This window comes from Schistocerca serialis, chromosome 3 (genome assembly GCF_023864345.2).
Source record: "Schistocerca serialis cubense isolate TAMUIC-IGC-003099 chromosome 3, iqSchSeri2.2, whole genome shotgun sequence".
NCBI lineage: Eukaryota > Metazoa > Arthropoda > Insecta > Orthoptera > Acrididae > Schistocerca > Schistocerca serialis.
The window spans coordinates 993,010,103-993,027,810 of NC_064640.1; the positions used below are offsets into that span (position 1 = coordinate 993,010,103).

General features: G+C 37.7%; 2 protein-coding genes across 6 annotated transcripts in view; one reads left to right on the forward strand and one right to left on the reverse strand.

Annotated features, from left to right (window-relative positions):
• Positions 1-15,400, reverse strand: part of LOC126471442 (TBC1 domain family member 22B) — a 139,757-nt gene extending 124,357 nt beyond the window's left edge. For 2 of the 3 annotated variants that reach the window (XM_050099621.1, XM_050099619.1), the window contains exons 1-2: positions 14,619-15,400; positions 2,082-2,328 (exon numbers count right to left, since the gene is read on the reverse strand). In XM_050099621.1, the coding sequence (XP_049955578.1) occupies positions 2,082-2,143 (62 nt within the window). In that variant the 5' untranslated portion in view covers positions 2,144-2,328; positions 14,619-15,400. The remainder of the gene's footprint in view (positions 1-2,081; positions 2,329-14,618) is intronic. The other variant, XM_050099620.1, reaches the window with a different exon arrangement.
• A 14-nt stretch (positions 15,401-15,414) lies between these two features.
• The window catches only part of LOC126471441 (tetratricopeptide repeat protein 39B-like), a 318,277-nt gene continuing 315,983 nt past the window's right edge, over positions 15,415-17,708 (forward strand). The window contains exon 1 of one of the 3 annotated variants that reach the window (XM_050099614.1): positions 15,415-15,539. The gene's annotated coding sequence lies outside the window, so the exon portion shown is untranslated. The other 2 variants (XM_050099612.1, XM_050099617.1) reach the window with 2 other exon arrangements.

Here is a 17,708-nt window from a genome sequence, read left to right on the forward strand (position 1 = left end):
AATAAGATGAATGCTACAGCGGAGAGACAAATGTGGCACACTGTGTGAGCATTACAGACTGGGCTTGGTCGAGAGCTACGGGCTAGTCAAGCTGGACATTTGTAGTTACTTGCATACTGCAATAAATACTCTCCTCATAGGGAGCAACCATTTGACAAAACCTCATTTTGATATCTCATACCATTTATGAGATACGAGGAATGTTATGATATTACTTCTGGCTTTATCGTTGGCACATGTAAGCAGAACCGAGGGTGCTACATAAAATCCATATTCTTTTGACTGGGAATAGAAAAGGATTTGCTTCAAAATTTAAAGAATAATTCAAAATGTTAGCTACACTTTATAAGCACCAATGTATGACCTAACATGTACCAAGTGCAACTAATAGCAACCCCAATTTTTCATTGCAAACTATTTGAATTTCTTGCAGTAGTTTACTTACTTTTGAAACATCACAATAACTATTACAATTTACAAAATGATAAGCAGTTCATCTTGAATACTGAGTAGTTTCTTTAAAATATTTTGAGAAACATTGGAGAGTTGGCTTTTGTGCACTGCTGTTGACACAGTTTAGCAAGCCTGCTACCTGCCACATCAAGTATTACACCAGGTGAGACCTTTGGCATGCGACCTAGCTTTCTCCCCACTCTGCAGGCAAAGTCAAGTATACTACCTAGCAAACTAGCAAATTTTATTAAGACCAAGAAGCTTATGTCCAAAATCAGCATTGTTCTAGCAAGCATCACTCATGCAAAACTCAGTTTGCCCTTTTCTCACACAATATACAGCGAATTACGGAGAAGAGCAACATATTTCTAAATTTCTGGAAAGTATTTGACATGGTGCCCAACTGCAGACTGTGAATGAAGGTACAAACATATGGAATTGGTTCCCCAATATGAATGGCTCGAAGACTTCTTAAGTAATAGAACCCAGTATGTTGTCCTCGATGGCGAGTGTTCATACCCCCAGGAGTGCCCCATGGAAGTGCGATTGGAACGCTATTATTTTTTTACACACACAAATGATCTGGCAGACAGGGTCAGCAGTGATCTGTGGTTGTTTGCTGATGATGCTGCAGTGTACAGGATTGTGTCAAAGTTGGGTGACTGCAGGAGAACAGAAGATAACTTGGACATAATTTCTAGTTGGTGTGATGAATGGCAGCCATCACTAAATGTAGACAAATTTAAGTTAATGCAGATAAGTAGGAAAAACAAATCCATAATGTTCAGATACAGCATTAGTAGTATCCTGCTTGACACAGTCATGTTGTTTAAATATCTGGGCATAACGTTGCAGAGTGATATGAAATGGAATGAACATGAGAGTATTGTTGTAGGTCTACTTCTGTTTAGTGAGAGAATTTTGGGTTCACCTGTAAAGGAGACTGCATACAGGGTGCTAGTGTGACCTATTCTCGAGTACTACTCTAGTGTCCATGATCCGTGCCAGGTCGGATTAAAGGAAGACATCAAAGCAATTCAAAGACGGTTGCTGGATTTGTTACTAGCACATTTGAATTACATGCAAGTGTTACAGAGGTGCTTCAGGAAATGAGATGGGAATCACTGGAGGGAAGGTGAAGCTCTTTTCAAAGTACATTATTGTTGAGAAAATTTAAAGAACCAGCATCTGAAGGTGACTATAGAAATGATTCTACTGTCACCAACATACATTTTTCGTAAGGGATATGAAGATGAAATATGAAAAATGACGAGTCATACGGAGGCCCACAGACAGTCATTTTTCCCTTGCTCTATTTGCTAGTGGAACAGGAGCCGAATTGATTAGTAGTCTTAAGGGTACCATCTGCTACACACTGTATATTGGCTTGCAGAGTATATATGTAGAGGCAGAAACTTAAGAGGGACCTTACTCCATGTGAGACAGGATTTAGCTCAAGTCTGGAAAGGACAGAGAAACAAATCAAAAGCTCTTCCTCTCATTTAAGGCAAATAAGTTAAGTGTCACCTAGCTTAGATTTTTAATCAATGAAAACACTGAAACAAGCTTCATTTGCAATAACAATATAATTTATGGATAACAATAATGTTGCACTTAGAACTGTTTACCTTCCTGGAACAGCTTTTGCATTTTTCTTCCAAAAAGATCTTGCATCTGTGTCTTCTTCCATATTCCACTCAACTCAGCATCATTAGAAAGGTAGTAGGAAACCAGGCAATCTTGTGATTGCCAACCACGAACTCAGCTGTCAGCAACGGATAACTGACATAACCCCTTTTTGATTCCATTAAATAATTATTTACACATATTTTAAAGTGTACTCAAAGGGAAAGTAGCAGACACCGATGCAGAAGCCTGAAACATGGAAAGCATTAAAGTGCCATTTATGAATCATGACAGAAAAAATAAGACAGGGCAGACTAACATGGTGGAAGGACAGGAGCGTAAGAATTGAATAGGTGGTAGTTAATGGCAGGGTGAGGAAAGTAACAACATTCCTAACACAAACAACAAAACAGTGACAAAGAGGATAGAATATTACAGTGTGGTGGCAGTCAAGGATGAGAAACTGATAAAAGCCGTAAGTTTTCTGCAATCTAATCAAAATTATATAAAAGAAGTTTGGATCATTTAGAGTCAGATATAAAATAAATATAAATTGCAGAATATATTTCACTTGATAAGCAGATAAGCTTCTACTACCTCCAACTTTGGCTCCAACGATAATGAAATATACGGCCTTAATAGGCAGCATAGTGAAGTGTACAGTCCAGCAAACAGTAAAAATATGTCTAAAAGAAGATTAATATTGTTTCTCCCATACAATTTCCCATATTATACATGAGTTCTTGAAAAGAAGCAACTAATCACTTACGTATTAGTATGTAGTCAACATGTAACAATATACATTAAACTGCTATACTAAGATAGATACATGAGATTGAAACAAGCATTAAACCATACATGAAGAAATGGCAATACATAAATCATAACAACAATGACTGATACTGAAGATTCAGTATGGTGGGAAGCACCCATATGCTCCAACCAAAAACTCTAAAACAACACATGATTGAACCAAGGAATGACTGGAATTCTTCTTGGGGCATATACACAGCTTCTATGCAAGCCCACATAGCATCAGCAGTGGTTGCTTGAAGATCACGTTTGTGGATGTTGCATTGTGTGCTGATTTTGGGAACAACTCACGTGATGAATGATTGAAATTGAATATGATGATTCATGAGGCAGTTGTCAGTGTACATAATTTCCTATGGTTAGTAAATAAAGTTAGCTGGTATTTTGTTCTATTGGGTTAGAACTTTACCACATCATAAGAATTTTCTGCAACATCAGAAATAAGACACACAAGTAGGTTATTGCAATGGTGAACCTGCGCTACACATGAATCTATTACAGAAATTGTATTTTCATGTAGAGATTTGTTGGCTTCACCAACTCACAAGCAAACTGTCACACTCCAATAAAACCTATGCCTCAGGCTATATTAAAGGTCAGTCTGCCAGCACATTTAGTTTTCTTCCTGCTCTCCATATCAAAAACAAATGTAGCCAATTTGTAACTTCTGCAGAAAGAAATAATTAGATTCAGTGATTCTTACTGACTACCATGTACTATGATCCAACTGGTTACAATCATCAACAACAAATTGCCAACAGCAGAATGCAACAGAAGAGTTGCTGACAATATAAGTGTACTTCAACTTCAATCATACCCCAGATATGTGCAATGGACAAAATGTCGGGCAAAGCTACATTCCACGAAAGCAATGACACTGTCATTATTTGAGGAAGGTGGCACACTCCTTGCACTGATGAAATATAGTATGTGGAATACTTAACACAGCAGATCAGGTTGAAATGGGCTTCATCTGAAAATATTAACTCACATTCTGTAGATGGAATTTTTTCGCTGTCCAGCCATATTGATTTAGATTATCCTAAATTATTTCAGGCAAATGTTGGGATGGTTCTTCTTCAAAGGCCCAGCTGATCACCTGTCCTACCCTCAAAATGCATACTTATTTATTTTGTGTTTATGTATATTTTTTGCAATATTTATTTTCATTCTATTATATGACAAATCCAGCATCACTCTAAAATGAACCCTGGATGAGTAAACAAAAGAAGGAAGGAATTTTGCCAATCAACATAACACTGCTTTCACATGCTGCTACATGCCCACTGCAGTTCAAGATACAAAAGTGTTTGTGGGTTTTGAACAAATAAATTGAGGTTCATTACAATGTCTGTCCTCAGGCCATCCAACACAAACTGCATTTAACTGCTGATACCTGCAGATTTGTGTCCACTGTAAAACTACAATATTGTACGAACACTGTGGGTGAAATTGTATAGCATCTTACAAGGATGTGGACAAAACAAGTATAAACCTGTGTACTGGGTAAACTTCAAGATGGCACCGAATGAAAATGACAAGTGCAATAGCTTTGTAAGTAAAATTACAAATTATGATGAAAAGTGCATTGTGTGCGAAAAAATCAGTACTTAATATAATGGAAGGAAACATTCCACGTGGGAAAAATTATATATAAAAACAAAGATGAGGTGACTTACCGAACAAAAGCGCTGGCAGGCCGATAGACACACAAACAAACACAAACATACACACAAAATTCAAGCTTTCGCAACAAACTGTTGCCTCATCAGGAAAGAGGGAAGGAGAGGGGAAGACGAAAGGAAGTGGGTTTTAAGGGAGAGGGTAAGGAGTCATTCCAATCCCGGGAGCGGAAAGACTTACCTTAGGGGGAAAAAAGGACAGGTATACACTCGCACACACGCACATATCCATCCACACATACAGACACAAGCAGTCTTTAAATATGTCTGCTTGTGTCTGTATGTGTGGATGGATATGTGCGTGTGTGCGAGTGTATACCTGTCCTTTTTTCCCCCTAAGGTAAGTCTTTCCGCTCCCGGGATTGGAATGACTCCTTACCCTCTCCCTTAAAACCCAAAATCAGTACTTATTGTGATAATACTTGTCTGGCTTGTTATATTATTAAAAAAGTCAATAGTAAAAGAAGAAGAAGAAGAAGAAGAAGAAGAGTGAACACTGAAAAATACGAAGATGAACTTGTGTGTGCAGCATCAACGACCGACACTGAATATTTGCAAGAAAATGGGACATATTCCCACTGCTATTACGAAAAAACATGCCGACAAAGGAATAACGTGTCTAAAATGTGAAACAGTTTAGCACTATAAGTGTGCAAATGTAAGTCCAAAACGAAAGACTTTGTACTGTTTCAATTGTTGTAAAGACAAAATGCATGAAAATGTAAACAGCAAAGACACTAAAGACGATTTTATCACGTTTCTATTACATGACATTTGTGGGTTGAAGCTAAAAAAAGATGAACTTAAACAATGGTGTGAATATCCATTGTACAGTGATGTGGTAATAGAAAATTTGACTAGTAACATAGGCGACAGGACCATTCAACATTGTCGAAAATACCAGACAACCGTGAAAAGCAGTGTTGAGTGCTCGGAATGTGGAAACATATTCCATTTTTGATGTGGGAAAGTACATCCGTCACTAAACAAACAGTAGATAACTATAAAAAACTGGAAATGTGATGAATGTAGGATGAAAACTATTAGGCCAAAAATATGTAACATACCCGATTATAAAGGACTTGAAGATATTGAAATTCACATAATCACGCCAAATAAAAGAAACAGAACAACATGGATTGTGGCACAAAAAGTGCATATGTATTTAAATCATCTAATCAAAACTATAGCAAAAAATCATGCAGCAACCCAGATTTGAAGGTGCTCATTTTGAATTTGGGTAACACAAACAATGTATCAAATGCAACAGATAAAGTACAAGATGGAACAGAGTGTCAAGAAATACCAAGGGAAAAAACAACACACATCAGAATATACTCTGATGATTCTAGAAAAGGGATGGCTACAAAAACAAAGACCCTGACAATTAAAAACACATTAAAATTGAAGGCATAGCGAAACCTGGAGCAAGATTCAACCAGATCCTCACCAACACTGAAGATTGCAGTAATCTGTCAAAGAGTGACTTTGCATTTCTTATAGGTGGTTCCAATGATGTATACCGTTATGAAACAGCTGCAGCAACAACAGCTTTGAAGAAAACTTTGGGCAAGTTAACAAACACAAATGTTATATTATTTAAATTACCTCATCACTACAATTTAACTGAATCATCATGTGTAAACAGAGAAATAACCAAAGCTAACAAGTATTTTGAAACAATCTGCAAACAGTTTAAAAATGTAATGCTTTTAGATATTAAGGAATGTATCAGTTGTAACCATGAACCCTCTGACAATTGTAACTGCTCAAGAACTTGTCATACAAGACATGGTCAAGGCCTAAGTGGATTAGTAAAGACACTGCTGGGCCAAAAAATACTCAGTGTGGTAAATAATAAATTATCCTGTATCAACAATTTGGAACATGTCTCAAAACTCAGAACCAGATCAAGGAAATTTATGAGGCTGACCAAGCCTGAAATGTGTCAGACTTGGTCAAAACAAAGAGCTTCAGAACATAATACAAAAAACACACTTAAAGTAAATAATCAAATTAAGCCCAATGTAAGCAATGCGCCACCTTGCAGCAAAAATGAACTACTTTTGTTACAAATAAAAGTACAATCCTTGAGATACGAAGTCTGTGAACTACAGCACTACATGTAAGAAATTAAGTGCGGCATTCTCTGTGTGAATGAACACTGGATTAAAAGTGCAGAAATAAGCTTATTTGTAACATTTAGCTACTCACTGGCAACAAGCTACTGTAGACCAAACAATGCCCATGGTGGAGTGTCCATTTGTATCAATAAAATTTTGAATCTAAAATATTCAATCATAGACCTCATAACCCTGTCTGTTAAAGAAATTTTTGAAGCATCTGTCTTGGTTATACACACTCATAAACTCATGATTGCAACAGTTTACTGACCACCAGCTACTGATAAGGAGAGATTCACAGAAAAAGTATCTGAATTAATCTAACTCACTGCCAAATATAAGCAATATAAAACATTTATCACAGGAGACATTAATATACAGGGTGATTCAAAAAGAATACCACAACTTTAGGAATTTAAAACTTTGCAACGACAAAAGGCAGAGCTAAGCACTATCTGTCGGCGAATTAAGGGAGCTATAAAGTTTCATTTAGTTGTACATTTGTTCGCTTGAGGCGCTGCTGACGAGGCATCAGCGTCAGTTGATGCTAAGATGGCGACCGCTCAACAGAAAGCTGGACTACAGTATCTGGAGATGTTAGAGAATTGGCTGTTCCCTCAGCTCGAACAAGAAGCACAACAATTCATATTTCAGCAGGATGGAGCGCCACCACATTGGCACTTATCTGTCCGTAACTACCTGAACGTCAACTACCCGAGGCGATGGATCGGCTGCCAGGCAGCCCGTGACAGAGCACTTCATCACTGGCCTCCAAGAAGCCCTGATCTTACCCCCTGAGATTTTTTCTTATGGGGGTATGTTAAGGATATGGTGTTTCGGCCACCTCTCCCAGCCACCATTGATGATTTGAAACGAGAAATAACAGCAGCTATCCAAACTGTTACGCCTGATATGCTACAGAGAGTGTGGAACGAGTCGGAGTATCGGGTTGATATTGCTCGAGTGTCTGGAGGGGGCCATATTGAACATCTCTGAACTTGTTTTTGAGTGAAAAAAAAAAAAAAAAACCTTTTTAAATACTCTTTGTAATGATGTATAACAGAATGTTATATTATGTTTCTTTCATTAAATACACATTTTTAAAGTTGTGGTATTCTTTTTGAATCACCCTGTAGATGTAAGAGTAAAGAGAAAAACTGTGGTACACATCCTAAATATCTTAAGATCAACAAATTAACACTGCTTAAATCGAAAACCAGCCAGAATGGAGGAATGCCTTGACAATATAATTAGCGAGGTGTGCAGGAATCAAGTAGAGTGGGAGACCATCAATTTAGGACTATCTGACCATGATGGAATACGGCTCAAAACTGGAAATCTGACACTTGATGATACCATGATGCTAACTACATATAGAGCTCTCAAGGATGAGAAAACTGAAATAATGAGAAATGAACTGAGTAGAATAGAATGGGCAAGAATACTAACCATCAACAAAGATATAAATTAAAGCTTTTCTGCATTCATATCCAATATAAAAAATACATTAGACAGTAAACTACCCTCTCATTACTAAGAGATATAACCCCAGCAATATGCATAAACCACAACATACAAAAAAGTGGTACACCCCACACCTCAATAAAATCAGAATCCTTTTACTCATGATGAGGAACAAAATTGAAGAGGGGTCAAGAAAACAAGAATAGATATATAAACTTAAGAAAAATATACAAATCCAAAATTAAAGCAGCAAAAATGAAAGCAAATGAAGAGTATATTTTAAATTCTAAAAACAAATGTACTAAAGCTACATGGAACATAGCTAAAAGTGAGACAAACATGGGAAAGGAAGAAATCAGTAACCCAATTAATTGTAACACTCAATGAACACTTCATAAACTCAGTAAATGCCCACGTACCAAAAAGTGATGATTTAACTGATGTGGAAGCTTTTCTGTTGCAATCACAAAATAAAACAACTAAAAGATTTAATTGGAGTAGAATAACTGCAACAGATACAAATAACTCTGTAAACAAGCTGAACAACTCTAGAACAGAAGACTACTATGGATTCAGTAACTTTGTAATAAAGGCCATAATTAATTAAATTAGAACTCCTCTACTCTACCTTGTAAATAAAATCCTTGATGATGGCATTTTCCCTGATTGTCTTAAAATTACAGTTACACTCCCCATATACAAAAAGGGTGAGAGATAAATACCAGATAACTGTAGACCAATATCAATTGTCCCTTTACTGGCCAAAATCATTGAGAGTTGTTCACACACACACACACACACACACACACACACACACACACAGATTTACATGTATTTTGAGAGCAATAAATTTCTTAATGACAGACAGTTTGGATTTAGAACTAATCAATCAACCATGAAAGCTATTGAAAGCTTGATAACTGAAATCCACAATGTGTTTGAAAGGAAACTGACCACCTGTACAACACTCATATACTTAAGCAAAGCATTTTATTCAGTATCACACGAGATAATTGTTAGAAAAATTAGGATATTATGGTACCACTGACAGACCACTTAATTTGATCAAATCATACCTAAATAACAGGTGACAGTTAGTGTATATGAACAATGAAAGGTCAGAACTAATGAAAATTAAGAGAGGAATTCCACAGGACTCTGTTCTTAAGCCCTTCCTTTTTATTGTCTATGTTAACGACTTCTCAGACTATATAGCCTGCAAAAGTGTCTTATACGCTGCTGATATGGCCGTGATCTCCACAGGTGAGAGTATGCAAGAGGTGGTAAACAAAAATAACGAACTTTTTGAAAAATGTAGCGTGTGGTTTATTGCTAAGCAGTTACACTATGTGATCAAACGTATCCGGAAACCTGGCTGAAAATGACTTACAAGTTCGTGACACCATCCATCAGTAATGCTGGAATTCAGTATGGCGTGGGCCCACCCTTAGCCTTGATGACAGCTTCCACTCTCGCAGGCAAATGTTACAATCAGATGCTGGAAGGTTGCTTGGGGAATGGCAGCCCATTCTTCACAGAGTGCTGCACTGAGGAGAGGTATCGATGTCGATCGGTGAGACCTGGCACGAAGTCAGCGTTCCAAAAAATCACAAGGGTGTTCTATAGGATTCAGGTCAGAACTCTGTGCAGGCTAGTCCATTTCAGGGATGTTATTGTCGTGATACCACTCCACCACAGGCAGTGCATTATGAACAGGTGCTCGATCGTGTTGAAAGATGCAATCACTATCCCCGAACTGCTCTTCAACGGTGGGAAGCAAGAAGGTGCTTAAAACATCACTGCCATGCAGAACAACAAGGGTTGAAGCCCCCTCCATGAAGAAAACAGCCAAACCATAATACAACTGGCTCCGAATTTTACTGTTGGCACTACAAACGCTGGCAGATGACATTCATCAGGCATCTGTCATACCCAAACCCTGCCATTGGATCGCCACATTGTGTACTGTGATTTGTCATTCCACACAACGTTTTTCCACTGTTCAATTGCCCAATGTTTACACTTCTTACATCAAGCGAGGTGTCCTTTCGCATTTACCGGCGTGATGTGTGGCTTATGAGCAGCCACTTGACCAAGAAATCCAAGTTCTCCCACCTCCCGCCTAACTGTCCTAGTACTTGCAGTGGATCTTGATGCAGTTTGGAATTCCTGTGTGATGGTTTGGATAGATGTCTGCCTAGTACACATTTCGACCCTCTTCAACTGTCGGCGGTCTCTGTCAGTCAACAGAAGAGGTCGGCCTGTACGCTTTCGTACTGTACATTTCCCTTCACGTTTCCACTTCACTATCACATAGGAAACAGTGGACCTAGGGATGTTTAGGAGTGTGAAAATCTCGCATACAGACATATGACGCAAGTGACACCTAATCACCTGACCATGTTAGAAGTGCGTGAGTTCTGCGGAGTGTCCTACTCTGCTCTCTCGTGATGTCTAATGACTACTGAGGTTGCTGATAGGGAGTAACTGGCAATAGGTGGCAGCACAATGCATCTAATATGAAAAATGTATGTTTTTGGGGGTGTCCAGATACTTTTGAACACACAGTTTATGTATAAACAACACCAAAACAGAAGATATTTATTTTAATCTGAAGGTACGGAAAGAAGAGAATCACAGTGTCAAACTATTGGGGCTAAAAATAGACCAAAGGCTCTCATAGGATGACCACACAAGCTACCTGACAGGCGAATTTGCACGATTGATATTCCTGCTGTATAAACTAAGACATTCTGCTGTGTAAACTAAGATATTCTGTCAGTAAAAGTTTATTGATAATTTGCTACTATGCATTCTTTTAGTCACAGCTACAACAAGGAATTCTGTCATGGGGTACTTCAACAGGCACAAACTGTGTATTCAAATGGAGGGGAAAAAAAACAGTAATTAGATGTATACAAGGATTGGGTCCAAGAGAAATCCGTAAGGAGCACTTCAACCTATTAAACATAATGACCCTCCCAAGTCTCTACATGTATAACTGCTTAATATATGTAAAAGAAAATACACAATTTACACAGAGAATGAATTTACATAGCACTAGAAATAACTGCATGCTTGATATACTGTATTCTAGGCTGTCACTGACACACAACAGTCACAAACACCTAAGTCTAAAGTTATATAATAAAATGCCACAATCAGTCAAAAACCTCATGCACTTTAAAGGAAATACGGAAGTGTCCGATCCCACCCGTCTGCTTTGACCCATGACGTCACAAATATGGCGGAAACAAAAACAAACACACACACTTTCCACAAGAAGCCTAATGACACTAACGGGACAAGCGCGGGAAATGGGGTGTTTTGGGTGGGGGGCAAACTAAATATAAACAAATTTCGACACCTCGCGTAGCTACAACGTGTAAGTGAAGACAGCCATGCATGAATACCCACCCACCTCCCCAGGGGTCGTAATCCCTGCAACCCAAAGAAGATAAAGATGCTTCAGTAGCTGATTAGTGTTTTTTGTCTTTTTTTAAAAAAAAATCTCACGGGATAGAACGAACAGATCAGAAAGATAAATATAATAAACTAAAACAGAAATTCGAGGAAACAGATAATTAAAATTAGTAATAAGTGTTTTTAAATTAAAAAAAAAAATCTCACGAGATAGAACGAACAGATCAGAAAAGTAAATAAAATAAGATAAAACAGAACTGGAGACAGCCACACTCAAACCAAACTCCGTGCCGTCATGACGTCACACACGACAACACCCTTACGTCACGGGTCAAAGCCGAGCGTTGGATCGGACGCTTCTGTCGACCCACTTTAAATTTAAGGACGTACTAGAAACATGGTTTAAAAATAAAGCACGATACTCAACTGAAGAATATCTTGGAAGTAATTTGGAAGGAATGTATAAACAATGAAACAATATAATTATCATTAACTAAATGTGTAAAACTGTATAATTAATTCTTGAATGTAAACTATATAATGATTATCTTCTGATTAGTAAGAAGTTTATGTATATATGTAAAATAAATATAAAAATTACTAACTACTAAAAAGGTAGGGGTGTGTGTGTGTGTGTGTGTGTGTGTGTGTGTGTGTGTGTGTGAAATGTATGCATGGTACACATGCTGAATGGCTAATAAACAAACATATAAACATGGTGCAATATCCATTCATCATTACATACAACATTCTTCTATCCAATGATCTGAACTGAAAACATCAATGGGGGAAAGGAAACAGAGGAGGGGGGGGGGGGGGGTGAGACTGTTCTTGGGAGCCAATTATTCTACCCCTAATTCATCATCCTCACAAGCTGGTACTTGCTTTCACATTGCCAGGTTGTTTGTTGCCTCTCCACAATTTCTGGTACTGGCATAAGACAAGTGTCTGCTGCTAGACTTACACGGTATGTTCTTCACGTCCCTTAAGTCTGAATTCATTTGAGACATTGCCTTTTGTGTTCTTCTGAAGACACTTGGTGTATAAAGTTTAATATGGTATTAGCTTGGTCACTCATTAACAGTACATATAAGGAACACATTTCTATAGGCAGTCACTGTGAGTTCATAACTGTACCAGGCAATCCTCAAATATTTTGAGAGTTGTGATGAAATCTGCTTCCGATAACCATTTTTCAGAACAACACAACCAACCATCACCCCCACCCCACTCCTGGGTCCCTCGTTATGAGCCCGGAAGCTACAGCATGTGCAATCCCCTCCCCCTCCTCAAATTGTCAATACTATCTCGGCCCCACATCCTTTAAGTAAAATAACCAGAATCACATCTTGTGTACAAGCACAGTGTAGAGTCGGCCTACTTAAATTTTATATCTGCAAGATTACAAAAACTGTGTGTGAACCATGGTGTTAAATTCTGGGACATTAAGTTACACTGTAGATATTTTGTAATGTGAATGTATATGTCAACAGAAACCTCTGCTCATCTGCATTTCTTTTTAATATGCAACACCTGGGAACCGACCTTACCACTAAACCAACATAAGTTGTAATAAATAGGTTAAATATTGCAAGAAAATAGGTTTCAGTTGACTTGTTATATATTTCAAGTACACACTTTGTACAAAATGTAATCAAATGGGACCAAACAAAAATCAATCAATCAACTGCATGGCGTCTGTGGCAGCAGCAATCTCACAGAACAACAATGGAGCTAGTGACATGAATGTACATAGCATCAGTAAAAGTTTGCTTTGTTAGTATAACCAGATTAATCAATTACTTATCGAATTCAACATCTAGAATGTCTGCAGCCTACTAGGTTTAACCCTTTAAAAAAAAACTGAAAATACAAACACAAAAATCAGAAACTGTAGCTACAGAAAACATAACCACACCCTAACCATTTTTAGCAAAGTCCTCTGAGCAGAGCTTGTTTCTGTTTGATAATCATGTGCTAAATAGTCCTTGAATTGTTAATATGTATGACAAATCATTTGAGGCAGTGTATGTGGGGCCCTACTGGAAAACCAATGTTGCAGTTATGATCTGCTTAACAAAAAGCAGATGGATGGAATCACAACTTCTGGTTGATCTAAATCAAGAAGGACTGTTAAATTTTAATGTATCACTAACATCCAAGTCACAAGGATACGTCAACAGCATTACAATGTTGAGGAAACAAAATTGCCCTCAAGAAAATTACCCAGCAGGGGGTGGGAGGGAGGGGGGGGATTAGTGAAACCATGGGAAATCTAAATCATTATGATTCTGGTAACAAAAATTCTGTTGCTCCCATGTATAAGGTCAATGCCACTGTGTTACAGCAATGCGGTGGAACTTTTTTTTTTTTTTTTAAATGGTGGGCTGTTAGTTTGCCAAACTTGTTTAAAAATAAACAACAATTTGAATTTATTCAATGACTGTCAATTACCCTCATCAATGTCTTCACCATGACATTTATTTGTGCCAAATCTTACGAGACAGATTCCTGCAAGATTTTACATATTAAGAGTCATGAGGAGGCAACACAGCTGAGTGTTATGGGAATAGCTTAAAGCTAAGCTGCACTATGACTCTCAAAACAAGTAATACTATTTTCACACTGGACGATGATACACTGAAAGGCTTCTGGGAAGTGTTGTCTTCCAGTTTTCATAAATACACAATTTCCTCGGTTTCAGTTAACATCACAACTGTTTGACGAAATTGTACGTTTATGCACATTCCTTCAACTTTGCAAAACATTACGGGGGTTTGTATCACACAGTTTAAACTACCAACGTACATATTCTAATGCAAGGATTTGGGAAATTTAATCGTATTCAATAAAGAATCCAAGCTGTCACGTAACATTTCAGTATAATATTTAGAGAATACTGTACTTTATTCCTATTACCATAAAATACTGTCATGCTTAATATCTTGCGGTAACAACGCAAACATGGTCTTTATAAACCAACAAACAGGAAACTGTTTTCCATTCCATTCACATCTTCATCATCCACACTTACTTTTAAGGCCTAGTTACTGTCATTGCAGCAGTACTGCACGGAAACTGTAGGTTTCTAGGGCACCTCGAGTTTCTTATACGACACCCCGGACTCCTCAGTTTATTTTATAAATTTTCATGTTCTTCCAGTAGCACTGTTTTCCATAACTATCTCTTGGTATGGTTTACCGACATTTACACCCTCCAGTAAATGAACTCAATCAAAGTTTACATTCATTTCAAACAGCACTTCACAACTGTTGCAAATACTCCACTTCACTATAAACTGTAAGTTATACTCTCATTGCGTTTTACTGGTTCTTCTGTATCTATTCGCTCTCTTTCCTCTAAGTCTTTAATTGTTGAAATCTATATCTTCAAAAGCCGAAATAATCAGCTAGTCTCATGTCAGCTTTCTTGTTCTTCGGTGGCTTTATCCGTATTTATGCGACATAGACGCTAAACGTAGCATATTTTCTTTCAGTTTAAATAAATGAAAAATACATGCAATCATCGACACAGGCATTTAAACGTACCGATAGCACACGTTTCACATGCCGAAACCACGGTAACCGCTATCCCTACTAAACATTTCAGAGGTTACATACTGCTCTTCAGTAGTCCACACCTCGAAGTTAAATTGCAAAGGCTGTGGGATTATTTTAATTCCAAACAGTCATTAATTCGGGTAATTTACCCACAATGAACCCAGCCTATTTTCTGTTGTCACAGAATGTTTTAACCTTAGATAGTTGCGCTATCTTCGGTTATATGCTACAGACATTTCCCCCCACCCCTCCCACTTACATACACATCCGCATAAATGTTGAACGACTCACTCACACACAATAGCCACTAGCCAGCGTGCGCGCGCAAATTGCATCTTTTTCCCTGTTGACCTATACCGACGCACGGTTGTGTTTGTTTATACTGCCATCTATAGGTAAGATCAGAGGAATTACGTAACAATGTTTTCTGCTGTGTGGAATAGGTGAAGGTTGAATTTTCATAACCTGTTTAATGTTATTGCTACACGTGCAAGTTGCTGAAGTGGGTTGGAATTCTAGCTCCTGAACTATAAGTGTTTATTCAGTTACTGCGTATGCAAGAAGAGGGACGCTTTATTAAGCAGTTCTTCAACCGTAACAGGTGAGCATCGTAGCAGACAAGTTTCATTTTCGGCACTCGTAAGTGTTGTAGAAGTGACGATAACTTACAGGAGTAGATTTGTGTGTTTGCGAGCGCGCGCTTGTTTTGTTACGGTTTCCTCTCATTTTTCATTTATATTCGTAGAGTCAGTGTAATTCGGGTGTTAGAACGTTGGCTTAGAAATGAAGTGCATCTTCTTTCCAACAGTTTTTTTAAAATTATTTCTCATGCATAGTTGTGACGAACTATATCATTAGTGCTTTTTAAGTATCAATAAGTTGTCAGTTCGACTAGCAAAACAGCAGGACAAAATGCTTCATACTTTTTGCTATATTTGGGGATTTTTCTTGTTACAACACCTTTTTATAGTAAACAACGACTGACTTCAATTCTTATGGGAGTAATTTATTGCCGCATTAACGACCATAGTACACATTGTGGAACGTTTGACAAAATCGCAATCACACTCCTTGCTCAGTCTTATACTTCATCTGTGGCTATCTGATCTGTGTTACTGCTGATTTCGCCTGCTAGAAGCCCCTCGCGGAGAAATTGATTGCATGGCAGTTTTTCCAAAAGAATAGAATTTCCCCTTTTTGTAAGTTGATCGCTGGTGACACTCGTAATATGTCGCACATCATCAACTCTTATAATTAGTAGGAAGATATGTGCTCTGTTGAATATACCTAGATTGTGGATGAAGTTGTCATATCCTTGATGTTGTGACAGTCCGGCCACCGTATACCGAAGAACATTGTTACTCAGGTTGTTATATAACTAACTGTTCTTTCCATTAAATCTGCACATGAAAGAGAAAACATTTATGACCTATCCTAGAATCGTAATATATAAGTTGGGAAGACAGCAACTTTCACTAACTGAATGTTCAATGTTACATTTCTTATTTCATCTGTAATTTAAAAGCAAGAGCCATCAACTACCCCAGTTATTGTTGTAGGCCTACGTAGTCCAGATTAGACAGCATAAAATTTGTAAGGTAGTGGAGAGCATTTTTTATTTCTTCAGTCTTTGTTTGTTGCATGTTGTATTTTTCTGTCGTAGTGTAAGGTGTTTCTTTTAATAATTTTGTGATTTACTTGAAAGAAAAAAAAACCTCTCTTCATAAATGTGCTCAAGCCAGACATTGTGATTACATTCTGCAGAATAAAGAAACTTAACATGTATGTGAAATTGTATCGACATATCTAATATACCATGTAATATGAAGCACAATTTCCTTATATTTTTACCTTTAAAAAACTGTCTGGTCAGATGTCATGACCTTGGCCTTTTACAAGAACTAGGAATTAGCTCTTGATGTAGATAAATGTAGTGATCTGCTTTCCAGTAACTGTAAAAATGTGATAAGTTTTGACTGCAGAATTGATGAGGATGTAATCTTGTAATTGCACAGTTTTATGGTGGCAGTGCCATTCATTTGCAGATGTGGTACCAAAATTTTGTATACCATATACGACCTTAAAAACTGAAAGTATCCTAAATGGTAAAAATCACTTTCTTGATCCTCAGGACATAACTGGGTAGTAATGGTACATGATACTTCTGTTTTCAAAATAAATATCGTGTGTTTCACATAAACACCTGTACCCTGCAGTGCACTGTGAATTGCATGGTGGAGGACCATCCCATTGTACCAGCTATTAGAGCTTTTTTCCCACTCAGTTCATGTATGCACTGTAGGAATAATGATTACTTAAATGGCTGTGTGCTTGCTGTAATTAGTTTAATCTTGTCTGCACTATCCCTGTGGGAGTGATATGTGTGTGTGTGTGGGGGGGGGGGGGGGGGGGTTGTAATATATTCCTAGATTCACCACCTAAAGTTGCTTTCTAAGTTGGTTTTCATTGGATAGTTTTCATCTGTCTTAAAGTGTCTGCCAGTTCAGTTGTTTCAGCATCTTTGTGACACAGCATGCTCCTTGCTTTTTCAGTTCTTAGAAATT